The following is a 20229-nucleotide window of genomic DNA, read 5'->3' on the forward strand; positions in this document are numbered from 1 at the left end:
AATAATAATTTTAATTCATATAACTAGGATATAGAGATATCATTATTTTTCTCCATTGTGGATTATAGAATTTAAACTGTTTAAATATGTTTGATGTTTATGTAAAGGCAAGATTATCTGGGAGGTAAAGGCATCCTGAATGAGGGCTAGATAGATTTTATTGGGTCAGGATGATACAGCCAATGGTTATAATATATTTGAATGAAAACACCCTAAATAAGTTATTTAGTATGTGTAATAAATATTGTGCCAATAAAAATTAAAATCTTTAGGCCTGTATTGTTTTTGTTTTTTTTCTTTTTTTTATTCTATATATTTTTTATTTACATTTCAAATGATTTCCCCTTTCCTGACTCCCCACTACCCAAAAGTCCCATAAGCCCTCTTCCCTCTCCCTGTTCCCCCATCCACTCCTTCCCATTTCCCTGTTCTGGTATTGCCCTATACTGCTGCACTGAGTCTTTTCAGAACCAGGGGCCACTCCTCCATTATTCTTGGCCATCAGTTCTTTTGCTCAAAAGTATGTTCATGCCCTCTAGATCTCCTCCAATGTATGCTATATGGCGATAACATATAGATTTGATAAAGAACATTTCTTCATTTCTCTAAAGTTTCTTTATTTCTTCTTTTATATGTCTAGCTGACACTCTGAACAATTCAATATGTCTGAATCAATTGTCATTTTCAACTTTTTTGTGGGGCAAATAGGGGGGCATTTATTTGAAATCTGCTATTTAATAGCCTGCAGAGATAAACTTTCTCAGAATACTTATTAATATTATGCAAGATTTTATATTTTCTTAGCAACTAAGAGGAAATGAGAGAGAATGAGAAAGAGAGAGATATAGATAGAGAGAGAGAGAGAGAGAGAGAGAGAGAATAAGAGACTGGGAAAGGAAAATATTTTTTGAAACCTGATAGCCTTCCCCCATTGATATACTTCCCACAAGATCACATCTCTCTCTCTCTCTCTCTCTCTCTCTCTCTCTCTCTTTCTCTCTCTCTTTCTCTCTCTCTCTCATATATATATATATATGTGTGTGTGTGTGTGTGTGTGTGTGTGTGTGTGTGTGTACTGAAAACAAAATTTACACTATTTAGTGATTTTAATTTCCACTCCCACTACTGTTCTCAGTTCGTCCTTGCCACCCCACCCACTCCACTCCATGTTCTTTCAAACCACCACAGTGAGTAAAACCCTTTGGCAGAAGAATGGAAACTACCTCTAGTGCCAAGTTCTCACATTATGGAAATTAGTATTTGATAAACAGTTTAGATTCTTCAAAACTATCCTCCTGATAGCCTCTTTCAATCTGAAAAAAATTCATAAGGAATACACAAGTCTGTGTGAAGTTTCTAATAATGTCTACTTATGAGAAATGTTTTTTTCTGATGTAGAATACATCCATACAAATATCATGCAATTATACCTTTTTTTTGTTTAAAGATACCAGCTCTAAGAGAATTCCTCTTTGGAAAAAGTGTGCAATGGACGTCATAGTTTCAGTGTTTGCAATTACAGGAGTCATGCTTATTTTGCATTTAAAACAAAGAGGTATGTAAGTAAGATGCTGTTGCCATCCTATAAAAGCCCTCTCTCAAATGTGGAGTAAGACATTTAGCAAAAGAAGAATGATTATTGTTCTGAATAGTTTATACTTTTAAAGTAAAGGAGATAATAATGATCATAAACACGCATAGGGGAAAGCTCTTTAAACTCATAGGTTTGACGAAAAATAAAAAGAAGAGTTGAAGTTAGGAGGGAAATGTGTTAGAGATCTCAGAGTATGTTGGAGGGAGAGGACAGTGGGGTGAGAGAGTACCAAATATGAACTTTTGCAAAGGCAAAGAACAAAAGTAGGCTTGGAGTTGGGCGGGGGGGGTAAAGTAGCAAGGAGCAAACTAAGAACAGTTATGGGAGCAAAATCTGTAATCTGAATGTATACTAAATTTTATTTTCAGTTAAAAAATAAACTTTTTAAAGAATAAACTCAAAATAAAATAAATACTCCACAAAAGCAAAAATAGTACTAAGTATAATGTTCAAAGTGAAATTCTCTGTCTATTGTGATATTTCTAAATTCAAATTGTTTGTTTATAGATTGATACAAATCAAAAATTATCCTTGTCAAATTTACCTTATTTTAAAACATATTTTATTTTAGTGATATTAATAGACAACTAGATTCATTCTTTCTTGTTATATTTAAAGGCAAAATCAAAATGAAAATTTAAAAAAATCAAGCGAAATATATTTGAAAAGTATTGTCCTCCCTTTTATCCTTAAAGTCATATGGAAATTACAAATGCACAGAACAATGACAGAAAGTGATTCTATATAATAGAGTGGTTCTCAATCTATGGGTCATGACCAACACAAAATACTATTTCCCATAGTCATGGGAACAAAGACATTTCTCAGTAGCAAAATTACAGTTATGAAGTTGAGAAAAATAAATTTATGGTTAGAGAACCCTTATTAGCATAAGTCAGAGCTATAGCCCATATCATAATGCAATATCACAAACTGGATTGGCAACTCTTGGATGAGTTTTTCACTTTTCCTGTAAAATAAACACAATAGTCTTAAAACAGGTAAGAGTAAATTGCAAATTGGGTTATATGCCATGTAAAGAAATAAGTTTCAGAGTTTTATATTTAGAATAAATCCAGTCATGCAAAGAAATTGTAATTACACTTATATGAGACACTTAAAGTAGCCCAGAGTCTATATATAAAATGTAGAGTGTGGAGTTAGGAAAGAAGAGATAAAGGAGTTAGTAGGAGAAAAGCAGAATTACTGTTTGATGGATAAATTTTGAGGAGATGACAGAATTTACAGAGAAGATTGGCTATGAGAGTTGTACAATATGGATATATTTAATGTCACAAAAATACCTTTTGCCATAATAAAATTGATCTTTTTTTCTTTCTAAGACACCTTGTTATAGTTACAAAAGTACCAGTATAGGCTAGAAAGAATATTTTAAAATATGTTGATAAATAAACCAAATCTAGAAGCACAAAGATGAATAAGACTTCTGAGCCTGGTGTTGTTCTAAAATATGATTTGTCATAAAAATATTGATTACATATATTAGTTATTCTTTTTCTCCTATGAATCTGTCTTTTTAAGTTTAATTTCAGAGCTAACCACAAACCTGCGGAGAGACCAGAAACATCACCTGAAACATTTTTGAACTATGCACTGAATGAATCTCTATGCCCTCCATTGGAGTGCACATGTTTGGATGAATGGAGAAGTGCCAAAATTCCCTATTAACAAGATTCGAGTCTGTCATTGAGTGGATGAGAGATGGAATGGTAGAGAGAGGGATCAGGGAATATGTGTAGTAGGCTGTAATGTGAAATTGAGGAGAAAATAGAGAGTGCTTCCCAGGTAGTAAGATGTTTGAGAATTTTAAGGCCTCTTTCATTTCAGAGATCCTGACCATCTAAGAATGCTGTTCCACTATACTCTCCATGGGTCAGAAATTTTGTGGAACCTCAGCACCAATTAAAACAAATAAAAACATAATATACCCAAGTAATCCTCAGATAGACTAGTAAAGGAAAGAGCCATGCTTCTTGAGAAAAAATGCATTCCAGAATTCTCATAGCCTCTTCCAGGCTTGACACAATGATGCTCATATCCACAATAAGTAGGCACAAATTCTTCTCTATTATTCTTATACATGCAGGAGGAAGGAATGACAGGAACCCAAAAATCAAATCTATAGTCTTGTATAAGCTAGCCTATCCTTTTTGCTGCAACTCTGCTGACTCCTTTCTCTTGTCCCAAACACAGATTCAGACCAACATTTTGAATTGAATGCTTTCTGGTTGGAAGATAATACTGTGATCCTGTGTGTGCTGATAGTGTTCAACATCAAGCTCATGTCATTGATTTACTTCAGGATGTATGGTAAATATGATGGGAATGGTGGCTAGTCAGAAGATCTGGTTCATGTAGCTAAGGTTCAAATTTCTATAAAGTTACCTCTCTAGTTCTTTTAACTTAATAACTATAATAAAATCCATAGGAATTATTGAATTGTATAAAGCCTGTAGATTATAGCCTCCTTTTGAGAGATCTACTGAGGTTTTTCGTTTTACTGATAAGAGTGTTTGTGCCTGTATGGTTAATGACTGTCTCAGATATTACACTACATTTATGTTAACCCTCCCAGATGCAGATTGAAAGGCAGTTATTTTATCCATACATCCCCAAAAACCCTTTATACTGAGCTCTTCTCTAGAATTGAATGACAGTTTGAAATTTTATTTCTGAGAGCTTGAAGTAAAATATTCAATAGTACAAATATTCATTTCATTTTTGTAGCATTCTCTTTTAAAACCATCTAAATGCCTCTAACTGCCAGACTCACAACACTGATAACTTGTGTTTATGAAAGCTACATCTTTGAAACATCCTTTGGCTCATATCTAAAGCTAAAAGCCTTGTATTTACAAGGCAAAATCATTTTCCATTTGGACATGGAAGAGAGAGTAGAACGGATGCCCTTATTATAGAAGAAAAAATTCTAAAATAGACTTCTATAATTTATCAACAACATAAAGTCTCAAAATGTTCCAAGAGAAATGTATTCACATAATATTGGAGTTGTTGTTCTGCAGATAAGAGTACTTGCTACTCTTTTTTAAATTATGTTGTTTGATAACTTCATATTCTATATGCATATCATTTTATGGGAGGAATGAAGTGACCTGTGCTCAAAAATAAGCATAAGATAAACCAGAAATGCTAAGCACACAGTATTGTTCCTTCAAAGGAAAACATGTTTTAACTATTTTCTGCCTAAAATTGAAAGAACTGAGGTGATTTATAGCCTGGAGTTTTCTGTGCTTTTTGTATCACCAAGGCATGCCAGCACCCCAAAACTGTTGTTTTGAGCCTGTTTGTCTCAATCAATCTATAGTGTCCTCTTTCCATGGACTTGAACCATGACCTTTTTTTAATTTGAAACTGCTTCCTTAGTTAATTTATAGAACTTTTCTTTATGGAAGATTATATACTGGCTGGTTTTGTGTGTCAACTTGATAAAAGCTGGAGTTATCACAGAGAAATTGGCTTCAGTTGAAAAATGCCTCCATGAGATCCAGCTGTCAGGCATTTTCTCAATTAGTGATCAAGGGGAAAGGGCCAATAGTGGATGGCGCCATCCCTGGGCTTGTAGTCTTGGGTTATATAAGAAAGCAAGCTGAGCAAGCCAGGGGAAGCAGTATATAGTAAGTAACTCCCCTCCATGGCTTCTGCATCAGCTCATGCTTCCTGACCTGTTTGAGTTACAGTCCTGACTTCCTTTGGTGATGAACAGAAATTTAAATTTATAACTTGAATAAATATTTTCCTCCTCAATTGATTTTTGGTCATGACGTTTGTTCAGGAAGAGGAACATTGACTAAAACAAATTGGTACCAGCATAGTGGGGATTCCTGTGAGTACCTGACCATGCTTTGGGGAAGACTATGGAAGGACTTTGGGACTTTTGGCTAGAAGATCCATTTGGTGTTAGAAGCTCTTTGGGATGTTGTGTTGGAGCTTGGAAGATAATATTCAGAACAAGGCAGAAGATGAAGGCCTGGCTTGTGAAATTTCAAAGGGAAGATTAAAGACTCTTATCAGGGCCATTGCTATTTTGATTGTAAGATCCTATGATTTTGCTTAGCTGGGGCTCAACAATCAGAAATGATTAACAAGATACCAGAACTACTGAAGCGAAAACTTTGCATTACAGGGATTATTAATGCTGATTAGCTGGAACTAAGAAATTAGTGATGATTGTTGTAAAATCTTCTGGGAAGTGTTTTTCTGAGAGCACAGAGAGGCTGTATTCCAGAAAGAGAGTTGTACCTCATACTACAGCAAGACTCGGTGATATGTAAGAGTCATCCAGGTGGTACTGGTTTTGAAGGTGTGAATGTGTACTGAAAAGCAGCTGAGGCTCATCACTCTGAGAGGTCATGATAGGCCATTTGTGAAGGTGCAGCCTCAGTTGCAATTTATGGCCCACAACTGAAGGGATCATGCAAAGGAGTTGAGGCTTCGCACCTCTAAGAGGCTATTGGTGAAGCCTAGTTACAGCAGAAGACAGCAGTGTTTGGGAGATACCAGTACCATGATATGACCACCAAGAACAGCAGCAGCAGTGGAGTAAAAGGATCTGGAGCCTATAAGACAAGGTGTGTGCTACATAGGGCAGAGTGGGAGAAGGTATTCAAACCCTTATAAGAGCTTAGAAGATTGTGAGTGGATCCCAGATATTGGGCAGTTGGAGTTTGATTTCTTATTGAATGTGACCATGCCCTGATATTTTTCCCTCTTGAAGTAAGAAGGTATTTTAGTGGAGCCCACAGTTAGACTTTGAATTTCAAGAGATATTGGATATTTTAAAGGGATTGAGCTTTTAATATGTAAAGACTGTGGAACATTTAAAGTTATTTAGATCTTGGGGATGGATAAGATAGTAAGAGTTGAGGTTTCATAGTGATGTGTTTGTGTGCCAAGCTGACAAAGCGTTAAATGTACTGGCTGGTTTTGTGTGTCAACTTGACACAAGCTGGGGTTATCACAGAGAAATGAGCTTCAGTTGCTAAAATACCTCCTTGAGATCCAGCTGTAAGACATTTTCTCAATTAGTAATCAAGGAGAGAGGGCCCATTGTGGATGATGCCACCCCTGGTCTGGTAGTCTTAGGTTCTAAAAGAAAGCAAGCCAGAGGAAACAAGCCAGTAAGTAACATCCCTTCATCACTTCTGCATCAGCTCCTGATTCTTGACCTGTTTCATTTCCAGTCCTGACTTCCTTTGGTGATGAACAGCAATGTGAAAGTATAAGCTGAATAAACACTTTCCTCCTTGGTTATGATGCTTGTGCAGGAATATAAACCCAGTTTTGATATAATTATGTCTTAATTTTGTTGTGCACATGAGATTTATTACCTCCAGGAAACATTTGTGGTAGTAGAAACTGCCAAAAGATGATACCCAATGTGAGGGAGTTGACCCTTAGAGGAGGCTAATAAATATTTGCTTACATAGAAGAAGGAGGTGTGATTTGTTTTTCTCACCAAATGTTGCATGAAAACAAATGAGAGAAAAATAAACAAAGTTTCTTCTAAGCCTTTTGAGACAAGCACATTTAAATATTTTGAAAAGTTTGTAAAGGTTCAGAGACCGAATAATCAGAATAATAGTTTAGCAGCTTTGTACAAGTGGCTATAAAAATCAATCTCTTGATTTCTAAACAATAAATTATAATTGTTGATAATAAGGAGCACGATGGAACTAATGTAAAGAGAGTTCATGAAAGGTGAGATAAAATCACTGTCATTTTTTTGCAAGCAGGAGTACAGTAATGTCTTGATTGGACCTCTCAAGAGATTGATCTACATGTATGATTAACTCCATGTTGTTTTACTATTACTTTCAGGACTTGGTTTAATGTTTCTTCTTGTATATCTTCCAGATTGTGGAGACTTCTTAGTCAATGAAATAATCTAGTCCATGATGGTTAGGGGAACTTTATTCTGTTTTCATATTAGATAGTTTTTTATATTACATCCCCAATGGTGTTTCTGGCAAAACAAAAATATAAGTTGTGATTTCATGTCTTCCAGAGGCTAGAAGCCAAAAAGTCCTTATCTTGTCTAAAATATATTTATAGCTACTTCAGAAATATTGTACATCCTTTCCTGCAAGGTGATATGAGGATTAACTAAAATATGTTCACATATTTGTTAATCTGTATAGAGACCCTCTATACTGTCTGTTTAGCTTCTCAGCTATTAAAAACAATGAATACATGAAATTCTTAGGAAAATGTATGGAACCAGAAAATAACATCCTGAGTGAGGCAACCAAATCATAGAGGAACACACAAAGTGTGCACTTGCTGATAAGTGGATATTAGCCCCAAATCTCAGAATATCCAAGATACAATTCACATATGATGTTAATAAGAAGGAAGAAATTCAATAAGAAGGAAGACCAAAGTGTGGGTGGCTTGGTCCTTCTTTCAAAGGAGGGCAAAATATTTATGGGAGGAAATAAGGAGACAAATTGAGAAGCAGAGAGTGAAGGAAAGACTATCCAGAGAGTATTCCATCTAGGAATCTAACTCATATACAGTCACCAAACACAGACACAACTGTAGATGCCAAGAAATGCATGCTGACAAGAGTCTTATATAGCTGTCTCCTGAGAGGCTCTGACAAAGCCTGACATATACAGAGGTTGATGCTTGCCACCCACCATTGTACTGATCATAGGGTCCCTAAAGGATTAGTTAAATAATGAACTGAAGGAGCTGAAGGGGTTTGCAAGCCCTTCCTTGTTGGAAGAACAACCATATCAACAAACCAGATGCCCCCCCCCCCATAGCTCCCGGTGACTAAACCACCTACAAACGTGTATACATAGAGGGACTCAGACGCATATGTAGCAGATGGCATTGTCTGGCATCAATGGGAGGAGAGTCCCTTGGTCTTATTAAGGCTCAGTGCCACAGCCTAGAGGAGTTTGAGGGTGGGGAGGGAGAGTGGGCAGGTTGGTGGGGGAACATTCTTATAGAAGCATGGGGAGAGAGTGTGATAGAGGATTTCCAGGTGGGGACTGGCAAAGGGACTAACATTTGAAATGTAAATAAAGAAATTATACAATGAAAAAGCTAAAAATAATAAAGGAGGGAAATTTCTGAGCAGGGTCTTAGCAAATGAAATGTGAAAGTGTACTTCCTGCACTGCTGAAGGAGAAAGTGACTTCTGTTTTCAGAATCTGTGGGTCCAACTTAATTCACTTATTTCAACTCATGCACTTCTCACAGCTACTCTTGCAAAAAGATTGAATCTGATAAAAGCTTGTATGAGTTAAGCTGTTGCCAGTCCCCAATTCCATAAATTTTGTGCTACCTTAGGTTGTTAGGGTTAGAAAAATAAATTATTTTAGGTATGGTAGTCTTAGAACTCCAACCAAGATGTGCTAGTCCCAAGCCAAGCTTGATGCTATAGTTCTGTTTATGAGATGAATGGGAGTGGATAATGATGCCCATCTTGTCAGTTGGCTGTCCTTGAGTTGGTGTTGTCATATGCATAAACTCCTTTTGTTAATTCTAACTCTCTCTGTTCTAGGATATTTACCTAATGGTGAAGCGTGTAATTGTATAGTAAACAACATTCTAAGATTCTCACAACCCCTGTTTTTCATTATCTCCTCTGCAATAATCCTTCTTATGTATCTGCAATTATGGAACACAGGTAGAGTTATTATTAGTAGCATATCTTTGGTTCTGTTCTCCTAAATTATTGTCTTGTGTGAATGTTATTTATGTGAAATTTTCATCGTTGCTATGAGAATCTGTGGTTTGATGTAATCTTAAAAGATCATGTTCTAAGAGAGTGCTGTGGGAGGCAACACCTAAATCTGCCAGTGTTTTCAGCTATGTTCAGGACAAGATGCTTCTGCTCCTGCCACAGGAAGAAACAGAGCTTCAGAAAGTATTATTAAATCAAGTCACATTTACTTTCATTATTTTTGTCATTTATTTGTCAATATAAATGTATGACTACAGGTCAAAAATTGTTATCAGTTTTTATTTAGAGTCCATTCTGAAAAAATGTGAAATATAAGAAAGTTCAATATAATTATAATGATATTTTACTTATATGCAATTTAATGAGGATTTTTAAATTTCTGAGGATCTATTAAATATGATATTTATTTGAAAATAGAGTTTGTGATGATTATAATAACATTAAACATGATTTCAATATTTTACAATATTTTATTCTTTAAAGTCTTATACGTGAATGCTTGTACAGAAGATTTAGTGGTAAACAGTGAAGAGCACGAGTGGCTACTAATGTACACATTTTTCATAGTAAAAGAAAAGCCCTCAGAATCACAGTGGTCAGCATCAGGGTCTCTTTGTTCTCTTTTTCCAACCTCTTGCTATACAGTACTTTTGTCATTCCCATGCAATATTCTTAGAATAACACCAGGTAATCAATTTACCTATGATTTTATTAATAAAGCCAAACAATTTGAATTTATATTCATAATCAGAATATATGATATATACATTAATATCCAGAACACTTAGTGGCAAATAGTGAAGTGTATAAGTGGATATTAATGTATATATCATATATTGTATAAAATGTATATGTTAAACGTACACACAGACACACACACACACACATATATATATACACAGAGAGAGAGAGAGGTTACAGAAAATTTGGGGCATTTCAAGAGTCAACAGTGTTTACTTCTTCCTGATAATTAAAGGTTTGTCAGTTTCATAGCTGCAGTCAGCTATCTTGAAAGGATTAGTGAAGAGGCATGCTCATTTTGGTGTAGAAGTACTTTATAAGCAACTGAATATGGTATCACTTTGCATATCACTAACTGAATAACTTACTATTGGTGTGTGTGTGCACATGTGTGTGTGTGTGTGTGTGTGTGTGTGTGTGTGTGTGTGTGTGTGTGTGTTGCTATCTGTCTATGTGATATTACTTTATCAGGTCTATGGTTCATAAAATGTTTTTCTGGTATTCTTTAGGTCTTGGGGCCTAAAACTCTATTGTTCATTTTCGTTTCTTGTGAATAACATTTTTTACTTATCTGTAGTTCTGCTTAATCTCTCTTCCCTCAACTGTCTCTTTGTAGTCATACTTAGTACAGAGACTAACATTATTATTTTAATATTAGCCATTCTATGATCAGCAATTCCATTGAATGTCATATTCTCAATTCTATATTTGAATCTCTAGAAATTTTCTTCATTGATATTTATTTACAACCTCTCTATATCCTATATGCTGGGTTACATGTTCATTAATGACAGTCATATTCTTCACCAGATAGTATTACCTATATCTAAGTGCTGTTCAAGATTCATAGATTACAATATTATATTAGGTACCCTGGATTCAGCTTTGTATCAAGAGATACTCTTTTATTTTTAACAGCATGTATATAAGATTTCCTACAGAAAACTGTCTTGAATTAAACTGGATGTCATTGAACTTTGTGTAGCCTGTAGCTCCTATGTTTTCCTAGATTTGTGACATTTTCATCGGTTTTTCCTTCCATAATTTTTATTATGCAAAACTTAGCTCTCTGAATATGTCCATAATACATTATAATTTTTCATTTTTTAATTTTATCCTTCCCACTCTGAATAATTCCAATGCATGTCCATTTCTTTAGCTTGAGTAATATTTTCTCTGCTTAAAAAATTCTTATGTTTTTTATTCTTTCTGTTGCCTTTTATTTCCTTCATTATGCCATTCAATTTAGGATTCCTGTTTGTCCCTGTTTTATGATTTCTCTCTAGTAAACTTCTCATTTTGTCAGCAATTATTTCCCCAATTTTCAATGTTCTTTTGTAGTTCACTTGGACACCTTAAAAATAAATGTGGGACTATTTTCAGGCTTTATAAGTCCACTTTTCCTTAAGATCTATTCTATTTGAATTCTATCTACTAGAATTCATTATGCCCATTTTATATTACATTTTTTCCTGATAAGCACACAAATTACCTTAAATTTAATGTCTTAAGCTAAGAAATGTTTGCTCTCATAGTTCTGGGAATCAGAAGTCTGAAATTTCTTTCACTAGACTAAATATTCTTTCCCAAAGGGTCTAGGAAGGACCAATGCACTTGCCTTGCATACTTTCTAATTATAAAAACCCTTTATTTCTGTTGTTAATCAGAGCTTTATTTATGCACTTCTGAGTTTGTTTATAGTATAGGATCATTTTAGTTCCTTGCACCTATGGTTATGGAGCTTCATTTTCTATAATTTCTACTGAAGATTTCTTTTCCACATAATATATTATAAATGTCCAAGGAGTGTATATGGATATTTTGGAGGTTAATTTTGATCCCTACAATACGGCTCCCAAAACTAATACATATAAACCAAAAAATTTCTCAACTTATTTTAATTATGTCCTCAAATTTTCATACAATTGTATCATCAAATTAAAATTGACAATAGTGGATAAAAACAAAAATGACATGAATATCTATTTTTTATAGTTGTAAGGATTGGTTGAATCAGTCCACTTTAAGTAACAAAACAATATAGCTACATTTTATATTTCTTAGGTCTTCTTTCTCCTTTTTCTGTTTTTCTTTGTTTGTTTCTTCTCTTCTTTTTTGATAGAAAATGTTATTATATATCAGAGGCTGGACTCTGTACTCTTGCCTTAATCTCCTTAATGATTGAATGTTTTCTTCCACTCTGAAAATTCTAATCAGCAGTAAAATAACATTAAATTATATCATTTAATTTCTCTTTTTCTTGTACATGAACTCATTAATTTTCTAATTTTTAAATTTCCTTAGTTTCTTTTTCAGATCCCTTATTTTCTTTGTACAGTTGCTGGATGGGGAATATGAAACTGGTTCTAGGATTTCTACTGATTATTTTCAGTGTTGAAACCATTTCAACATTATGGTTATACAAATCATGTAAGTAAATTAGAAGGCCCATTACTTTAAGCCTAACATAGAGCAATTACCTTGAAGGTCCTCCTTTATAATTTATTATTAGCCAATGTTAACTCAGTTTCTCAAGAGGAGACAAGTTAATTCCTAATTTTTTTATGTTTCATGCTAGTATTTAAAGCAAGTCCTAGTTTCTCTTGTTTGAGTTTTTACCTCAAGTGTATAACAACAACAACAAAAATTAAGGGCATGTGCTGGAAAGATGGCTCAGTGCTTGAGTACTAACTTCACTTACAAAGCACTGGGTTGGATTCCCAGCATACACATGACATTTCACAACTATCTGCCATTCCTGTTCCTTTCTTCTGATGCTTTCCTATCATCTGATGCTTTCTTCTGAGCTATATAGGTACCATGTGGTGCATAGACAAATATGCAGCCAAACAATACAGATAGAAAATAATAAAAGAAATTTGAAGACAATTTTGAAAATAATAGGCTTCTTTTGTTCTCTTGATAACAACATGCAGAATGCTGACTGGGTTCTCAGATTTACTTACACTATGCTTCAAGGAATGGATCAAATTTTTTGTAGACACTTTTCAAACCTTCTAAAAATACCAAGATTGAGGTTCTTCAGTAATATTTTGATGACTCTGTTTTCCACATAGATTATTTTGTCATATATATATGTATATATACCTATATATGTGTGTGTATGTATACATATATATGTAAACAGGCAAGATTTAATTTTCTTGCATATTCTTTTACTCTTTCACTATATATGTGAAAAAACTTCATTCTTTTCCATTGTTGTTCAGCAAGATAATATAAGGTAATAAATATTAAGGCTTAAATGGCACCGAAGATATTATCAACACATTGTTTCTGATATAATGGTAGTCAGGGTCAGGTATATAATATTCCACAAAACTTCTTATATACAGATGGCAATTTATAATTTTATATTTAATTACACTAATGTCCTTATTAGAATATCTTTAAATGAGTATTGGATAGCTGTTGCATATCAAACACTGTAAGGGAAAAAGTAACAAAGTGTGAAGTTCTGAGAAGGAAGTTGTTTTATGCTCATAATTGTAACCATCCTGAATAGTTTTTCACAAGAATAAAAATAATCAATTTTAAAATACACCAATACAACTAAAACTTTGAAATCATTTGAGAAATATTTTCCTCAAATGAGAATAAGGAAATACAAAAATACCAATATATAAAACCATGCAAAGGTAAATCATTGAAAGGTTAATATAAAAATTATATTGTAGTGGTAAATTAATGAGTACTTAAATGACAGAATATCAACTCATTATTGGACCTCTGAGTATATATGTTATACCTACCCCACCTCCCCAGATTCATCCAACTGTAGATAAAATATATTTTGTAGACATTGTTTGTTTGTTTTTTTTATTAATCATTTTACTTGTTTACTATAGATGTCTTCAGACACAGAAGAAGACGCCGCCACATCATAATATAGATGAATATGACCAACCATAGAGTTGCTGGGAATAGACCTCAGGATGTTTAGATTAGCAGTAATAAGAGTGATATCTCTAAACCACTGAGCTGTCTCTCCACTACTACAAGATATTTTTCTTCAATGCAATTGCAACATGACTGTAGGAGGAACAGCAGTGGCTGCCTCAGCATAAACATTAGGGTCTGCACACCACAAAGGCATCACCTTGAAGGGGGATCTAATTGAAGACTGCCTGAGAGACCAAGAATTGCTGATGCAGACAGTGCCAGCCAATCAGGAACTGCTGTTTAGAGAAAATGCTTTCTTGGGACCAATAAGGAGTAGGTGGAGGGTATTAAATGAGCTTGTAGTAGTGTTCAGATAAGCTTGCTGTGATGTTTCTTACCTGTTCCAGGAGTCTGTAGAGTCTCTGCCTTGCCACCTCACCTTCATTCCTTAAAGGCAAATAGGGTTAGACAGTGGCCAGTCCAGAGTACAGGCAGCATGTAGCACCCAACTTCATCTATGGACTACTTCATCATTCTTGTTTTGTCACTTGTTTCCTCTTCTTGGGGCTCGTTTTGGCCTATTGCTGCAGGTACTGTGCTCACAGTTCTACATGATGCTCTCTTCTTTGTAGGCATAATTGTTTTGCAACCTGCTTTTAATAAGGGTTCAACCTCTCCTCTAGCCCACCACCCAGCTGAGGCAGTGGAAGAGAAAAGCTATTAGATTACATAGGAAGTGGACCACTTTAGCAATAGTTTTTCAAGGTTGAGCTCGATTTGAGTGGGTGGGGGGGGCAGCAGCTCAGTCATGCAGCAAACAACAAATAATACTAAGCAGCTGCAGTCCAGTCCTCTAGGCAAGCAGAAAACAGGCATGAGCCAACAGCTACAGTGCAGCCCTTTCAGCATGCTGATATCAGGTACAAACTGGCAGCTACAGTTCAATCCTGATGAAACTGTCAGGCTCACCAAACAGCCTGAGGTGAGGCCATGGAAGAAACATGCTGCCACAGGAAACTCACAAGCAGTGCTTGGGCAAGTTTCTCTTAAAAGCAGAGTTATCACAAGTTGACCTCAACAACCCTATGTAAGGTAAAGGAATACATGGGTGTCTTTAAGGAAGGATAGCAAGGCAGAGAAAACTAAATCAATGCTCAGTGCTCATCTCCTAATGTTTGTGGGGTCATATTTATACTCTTTGATCAAAGGTACTCTCACATGTCTGCTATATCCAAACATCTTTTCACTTATGTCTGCTTTGGGAAAACAGTCTTTCATGTGTTTGTTTAGCAAGATATTCTTTTACCCGTGTGGTTCAGCAAACATCATTTGGCAAAACTAACCCTTCAAAGAACCAGAAGTTTGCACTACATTTCTCACAGTGCTGATGTTTTCCCTCCTTCAGTTGCTTTATTGTTGGCCCTTAGTGTTTGATGTTGTGGGTCTTGTGAAGGTGAGTGTGGGGAACCTAATTTTTCTTGTTTTTTTCTTGTTTTTTTTTTCTTAATTTTTTAATTTATTCACATTTCAAATGTTATCCCCCTTCCCAATTTCCATTCTGGGAAGATTGGAAAGATTCTCTTTGTATTTTCTTACTGTTTCTTCAGATGACCATCGAACTTTCACTTCTAGTTTTTCTTTGAGGGTGAGGATATGGTGAACAGCTTTTCTTCTTTCTTTGTCTTTGTTTGCTCATCCTGGCAACTGACATGCTCTCACTTTTGGTCTTGGTTTGAGGGTAAGCATGCTGGACAGGTTTTCTGTCTTCTTTGTCTTTGTCTGCTCATTTCTATGAGTTACTCACTTTCAATTTGGATCCATCCCTGTACCTGACATAGGGCTAATCTCCCAGGTAGTGGTACTGAGTATCATCTCCTGAATGCATTTCAATTTTGAGGGCCCCTTACAGGCATAGGGCCTTTGAGCTATATCTGAAAGAGGTCCCTGCTTAGTATGAGACTTTGATCACTTTGTCTGTCATATCTGTTCATTTCTGCCTGTGTGGTAGTTGTAATGGGTACCCTTCCTTCTACTATCAAGGAACTCTAGATTAAATACTGAAAAACCATACAGCTTATTCATGGTCTCAAGGTTAAGGCTCATGACCTGGAACAATTTTGGGAGGAGGCCATAATTTTGGCCTTCTGGATATCAATGAAGAATATGAGAGAACCTGACTTCTAGATGTGTATTTTCTTTTATGGCTGCAAGTACAATGTATAGTCTGGGCTTACCCCCTCCCTTGTTTTTTATCCCTAGTCTCCATACAGTCATCCCCAATCTTAACAATTCTTACCCAGAGGAAGTGATAACAGCCCATAAAAACACTGCCAGGATTAGGCTAATATTCACCTTTCCATTACTTAGCCCATCCCATTTTCTCAGGACAAACAAGATGCTCTTAGTGATGAAGAGAAAGGACATTTTTGCTCTGGTCCTAATGCCATCAGGCTCTAAGCTTTCTTCTATTCCTGTTGTACCAGAATCCTGACACATAACCCTTCTGCTCCTGACCCATTAGAGTTACCCCCATCTTACCCCTGGTGTGATCTAGGAAGACATTACCTTCTTGTGATCACTGCAGCTGTGGTCCAGGAATGCTATGCCCATCCCTGTGCTAGTGCTAGACTGGCACTCCCCCATGGCCCTCATTCTCCACAGGTAAGTCTTGAGGCTTTTCCTGTCAATCCTGGCCCTGATGCAGTGATTTGGCCCTGTATTCCCACTCCTCTGGCTGACTTAGCACCAGTCAGAAAAGTTGCCAATGATTCTGGCCCAGATTCCCCTTATTTTGAACAAGTAATGAAGCAGTGGGCCACGAACATCCAGACCTATTTTGATTGGTATAATCTCCTTAAGGTGGTATTTGACCTTGTGGTGTTTCTTAATTATAAGTCTAAATATCTTGACTTGGCTGAGTATCAAGCTAAGATTAACCTAGAGTGTAAATTCAATGTTACTTTTGACATACTTACTGGCCATAGGACTTACATTAACCCTGTCACCCAGGCCCCTATTGAACTGTGTACTTATTTTAACCAGGATGCTGACATTGCCTTTAAGGCCCTTAAGGCCTGAACCCCTTGTGATCCCTCTGCATACTTTCTCAATCTTTTCTAGAAGTCTAGGGTGTCCTTCATGGACTTCCTGTCCAATATGACTGATGAAATAGAAAAGTGGTTCTATGGTAGCCCCATTAGAGACATGCTCATCAAGCATCTTGCGTGGAAAGGTCTTAACAACCCCATTTGCAATGCTGTGGCAGCCATAAGGATTGATGATATCCATAAATGGGTTATTGCCACTCCAAATTTGGATTCTGGTGTGGCCATCATTGCATTCCTGACTGCCTCCATTGACACCTTGTTAATGAGCATGTACAGACTATGCACCTTCCTCCTTTTGGGCCCCCTGATCACACCTGTAGGGACTATGGCAAGCCTGATTACCTGAGACAGAACTTCCCCTCAGCTAGGCCTATTGGGATAAGAATTGTCATTCTCTTCTATTAGTTTCAGTGTGTCTGGTTTTATGTGGAGGTCCTTGATTTATTTGGAGTTGAGATTACTACAAGGAGATAATAATGGATCTATTTTCATTCTTCTGCATGCTGACCTCCAGTTTAACCAACACCATTTGTTGAAAAGGCTATGTTTTTTCCACTGGATGGTTTTAGCTCCTTTGTCAAAGATCAAGTGACCATAGATGTGTGGGTTCATTTCTGGGTCTTCAATTCTATTCCATTGATCTATGTGCCTGTCACTGCACCAATAACATGCAGTTTTAAACACTATTGCTCTGTAGTACTGCTTGATGTCAGGGATAATGATTCTGCCAGAAGTTCTTTTACTATTAAGAATAGTTTTAGCTATCCTGGTTTTTTGTTGTTGTTGTTGTTGTTGTTGTTGTTGTTGTTGTTATTCCAGATGAATTTGAAAATTACTCTTTCTACCTCTATGAAGAACTGTGTTGGGATTTTGATGTGGATTGCATTGAATCTGTATAGTATTTTTGGTAAGATGGCCATTTTTACTACATTAATCCTGCCAATCTACAAGCAGGGAAGATTCTTTCCATTTTCTGAGGTCTTTGATTTCCTTCTTCAGAGACCTGAAGTTCTTGTCATAGAGATCTTTCATTTGCTTGGTTAGAGTCACATCAAGACACTTTATATTGTTTGTGGCTATTGTGAAGGGTGTCATTTCACCAATTTCTTTCTCAGCCTGCTTATTCTTTGAGTATAGGAGGACTACTGATTTGTTTGAGTAGATTTCATAACCAGCCATTTTGCTGAAGTTGGTTATTGGCTTTAGGAGTTCTCTGGTGGAGTTTTTTTTTTGGGGGGGGGGTCACTTAAATATGCTATCATATAATCTGCAAATAGTGATAGTTTGACTTCTTCCTTTCCAATTTGTATCCCTTTGACCTCCTTATGTTGTCTAACTGCTCTAAGTAGAACTTCAAGTACTATATTGAAAAGATATGGAGCCTTGCCTAGTCCCTGATTTTAGTGGGATTGCTTCAAGTTTCTCTTCATTTAGTTTGATGTTGGCTACCTGTTTGCTGTATATTGCTTTTACTATGTTTAGGTATGGGTCTTAAATTCCTGTTCTTTCCAAGATTTTTAGCACAAAAGGATGCTGAATTTTGTCAAATGCTTTTCCAGCATCTATTGAAATGACCATGCTGTTTTCTTCTTTAAGCATTGAGCATATAGGCACAGGGGAATATTTCCTGAACAGAATACCAATAGCTTATGCTCTAAAATCAAGAATTGGCAAATGGAACCTCATAAAATTACAAAGTTTCTGTAAGGCAATGGACACTTGTCAAAATGACAAAAAGGCAACCAACAAATTGGGAAAAGATCTTCACCAACCCTACATCCGACAGAGGGCTAATATCCAATACAAAGAACTCAAGAAGTTAGACCCCAGAAAGCCAAATAACCCTATTAAAAATGGGATACAGGGCTAAACAAAGAATTTTAACCTGAAGAATTTCGAATGGCTGAGAAGCACCTTAATAAATGTTCAACATCATTAGTCATTAGGGAAATGCAAATCAAAACAACCCTGAGATTTCACCTCACACAAGTCAGAAGGTCTAAGATTAAAAACTCAGGAGACAGCAGGTGTTAGCGAGGATGTGGAGAAAGAGGAATACTCCTCCACTGCTGGTGGGATTGCAAGCTGGTACAACCACTCTGGAAATCAGTCTGGTGGTTTCTTAGAAAACTGGGCATGACACTTCCGAAGGACCCTACTATACCACTCCCAGATACCCAAAGGATTCCCCAGCATGTAATAAGAACACATGCTCTACTATGTTCATAGAAGAACATAGCTTATTTATAATATCCAGAAGATAGAAAGAACCCAGATGTCCCTCAACGAAGGAATGGATACAGAAAATGTGGTATATTTACATAATGGAATACTACTCAGCAATTTAAAACAATGCTTATACAAATAGTTGGAACTGGAAAATATCATCCTAAGTGAGGTAACCATTCACAAAAGAACGCCCATGGAATGCAGTCACTGATGAGTGGATATTGGCTCACAAGCTCCAAATCCCCAAGACACAACTCACATATCAAATGATTCCCAAGAAGAAGGAAGGAGAGGACCCTGGTCCTGGAAAGGCTTGATGCAGCATTGTAGGGGATTAACAGGACATAGAAGTGGGAGGGGCTTGATTGGGGAATGGGTGGATGGAAGAGACTCATAGGACTTATGGGGAGGGGGAACTGGGAAAGGGGAAATAACTTGGAATATAAATAAAGAATATAGAAAATAAAAAATAAAAATAATAAAAAAATAATTTCATTCTCAAAAGCAGACAGACAATTTAAATTTCAAAAGTAAGAGGAACCCCTGCTAGGCCAGGAGTCTTTCGGACCTTGCCTGTGTTTCCTCACCCCTTGACGGTGACTATATATTTAGATGGTATACCCATTAAAGGGTTAGTTCACTCAGGGTCAGATGTCACGGTAATAACAAAGCATGAGTCATTAATGTTCTCCCATTACAAATTTCTGTCTGGACCTCCATTACAGGAGTTGGAGGCCAGCGGGTCACCAAAATGACTACCTGACCTGTCTGTTAGCAGGTCTTGGACAGCAATCAGAGATCTTTTACACGTTTTGTGGCAGATATTCCCCTAAGTCTTTAGGGAAGAGATACTATGAAAGACATGGGTACTATCCTTACTATGGATGATTGTGCCTTTTTTGATGATGTTACACAAC

The 20229-nt window shown here is 36.2% G+C and overlaps 1 protein-coding gene across 1 annotated transcript in view; it reads left to right on the plus strand.

Annotated features, from left to right (window-relative positions):
• Positions 1 to 17054, plus strand: part of LOC127680341 (selection and upkeep of intraepithelial T-cells protein 2-like) — a 175396-nt gene extending 158342 nt beyond the window's left edge. Inside the window, exons 9-10 of the mRNA XM_052175826.1 lie at positions 1455 to 1555; positions 16498 to 17054. Coding sequence (XP_052031786.1) covers positions 1455 to 1555; positions 16498 to 17054 — 658 coding nt within the window. The remainder of the gene's footprint in view (positions 1 to 1454; positions 1556 to 16497) is intronic.
• The last annotated feature ends 3175 nt before the right edge of the window (positions 17055 to 20229 follow it).

This window comes from Apodemus sylvaticus, chromosome 3 (genome assembly GCF_947179515.1).
Source record: "Apodemus sylvaticus chromosome 3, mApoSyl1.1, whole genome shotgun sequence".
Taxonomy (NCBI): domain Eukaryota; kingdom Metazoa; phylum Chordata; class Mammalia; order Rodentia; family Muridae; genus Apodemus; species Apodemus sylvaticus.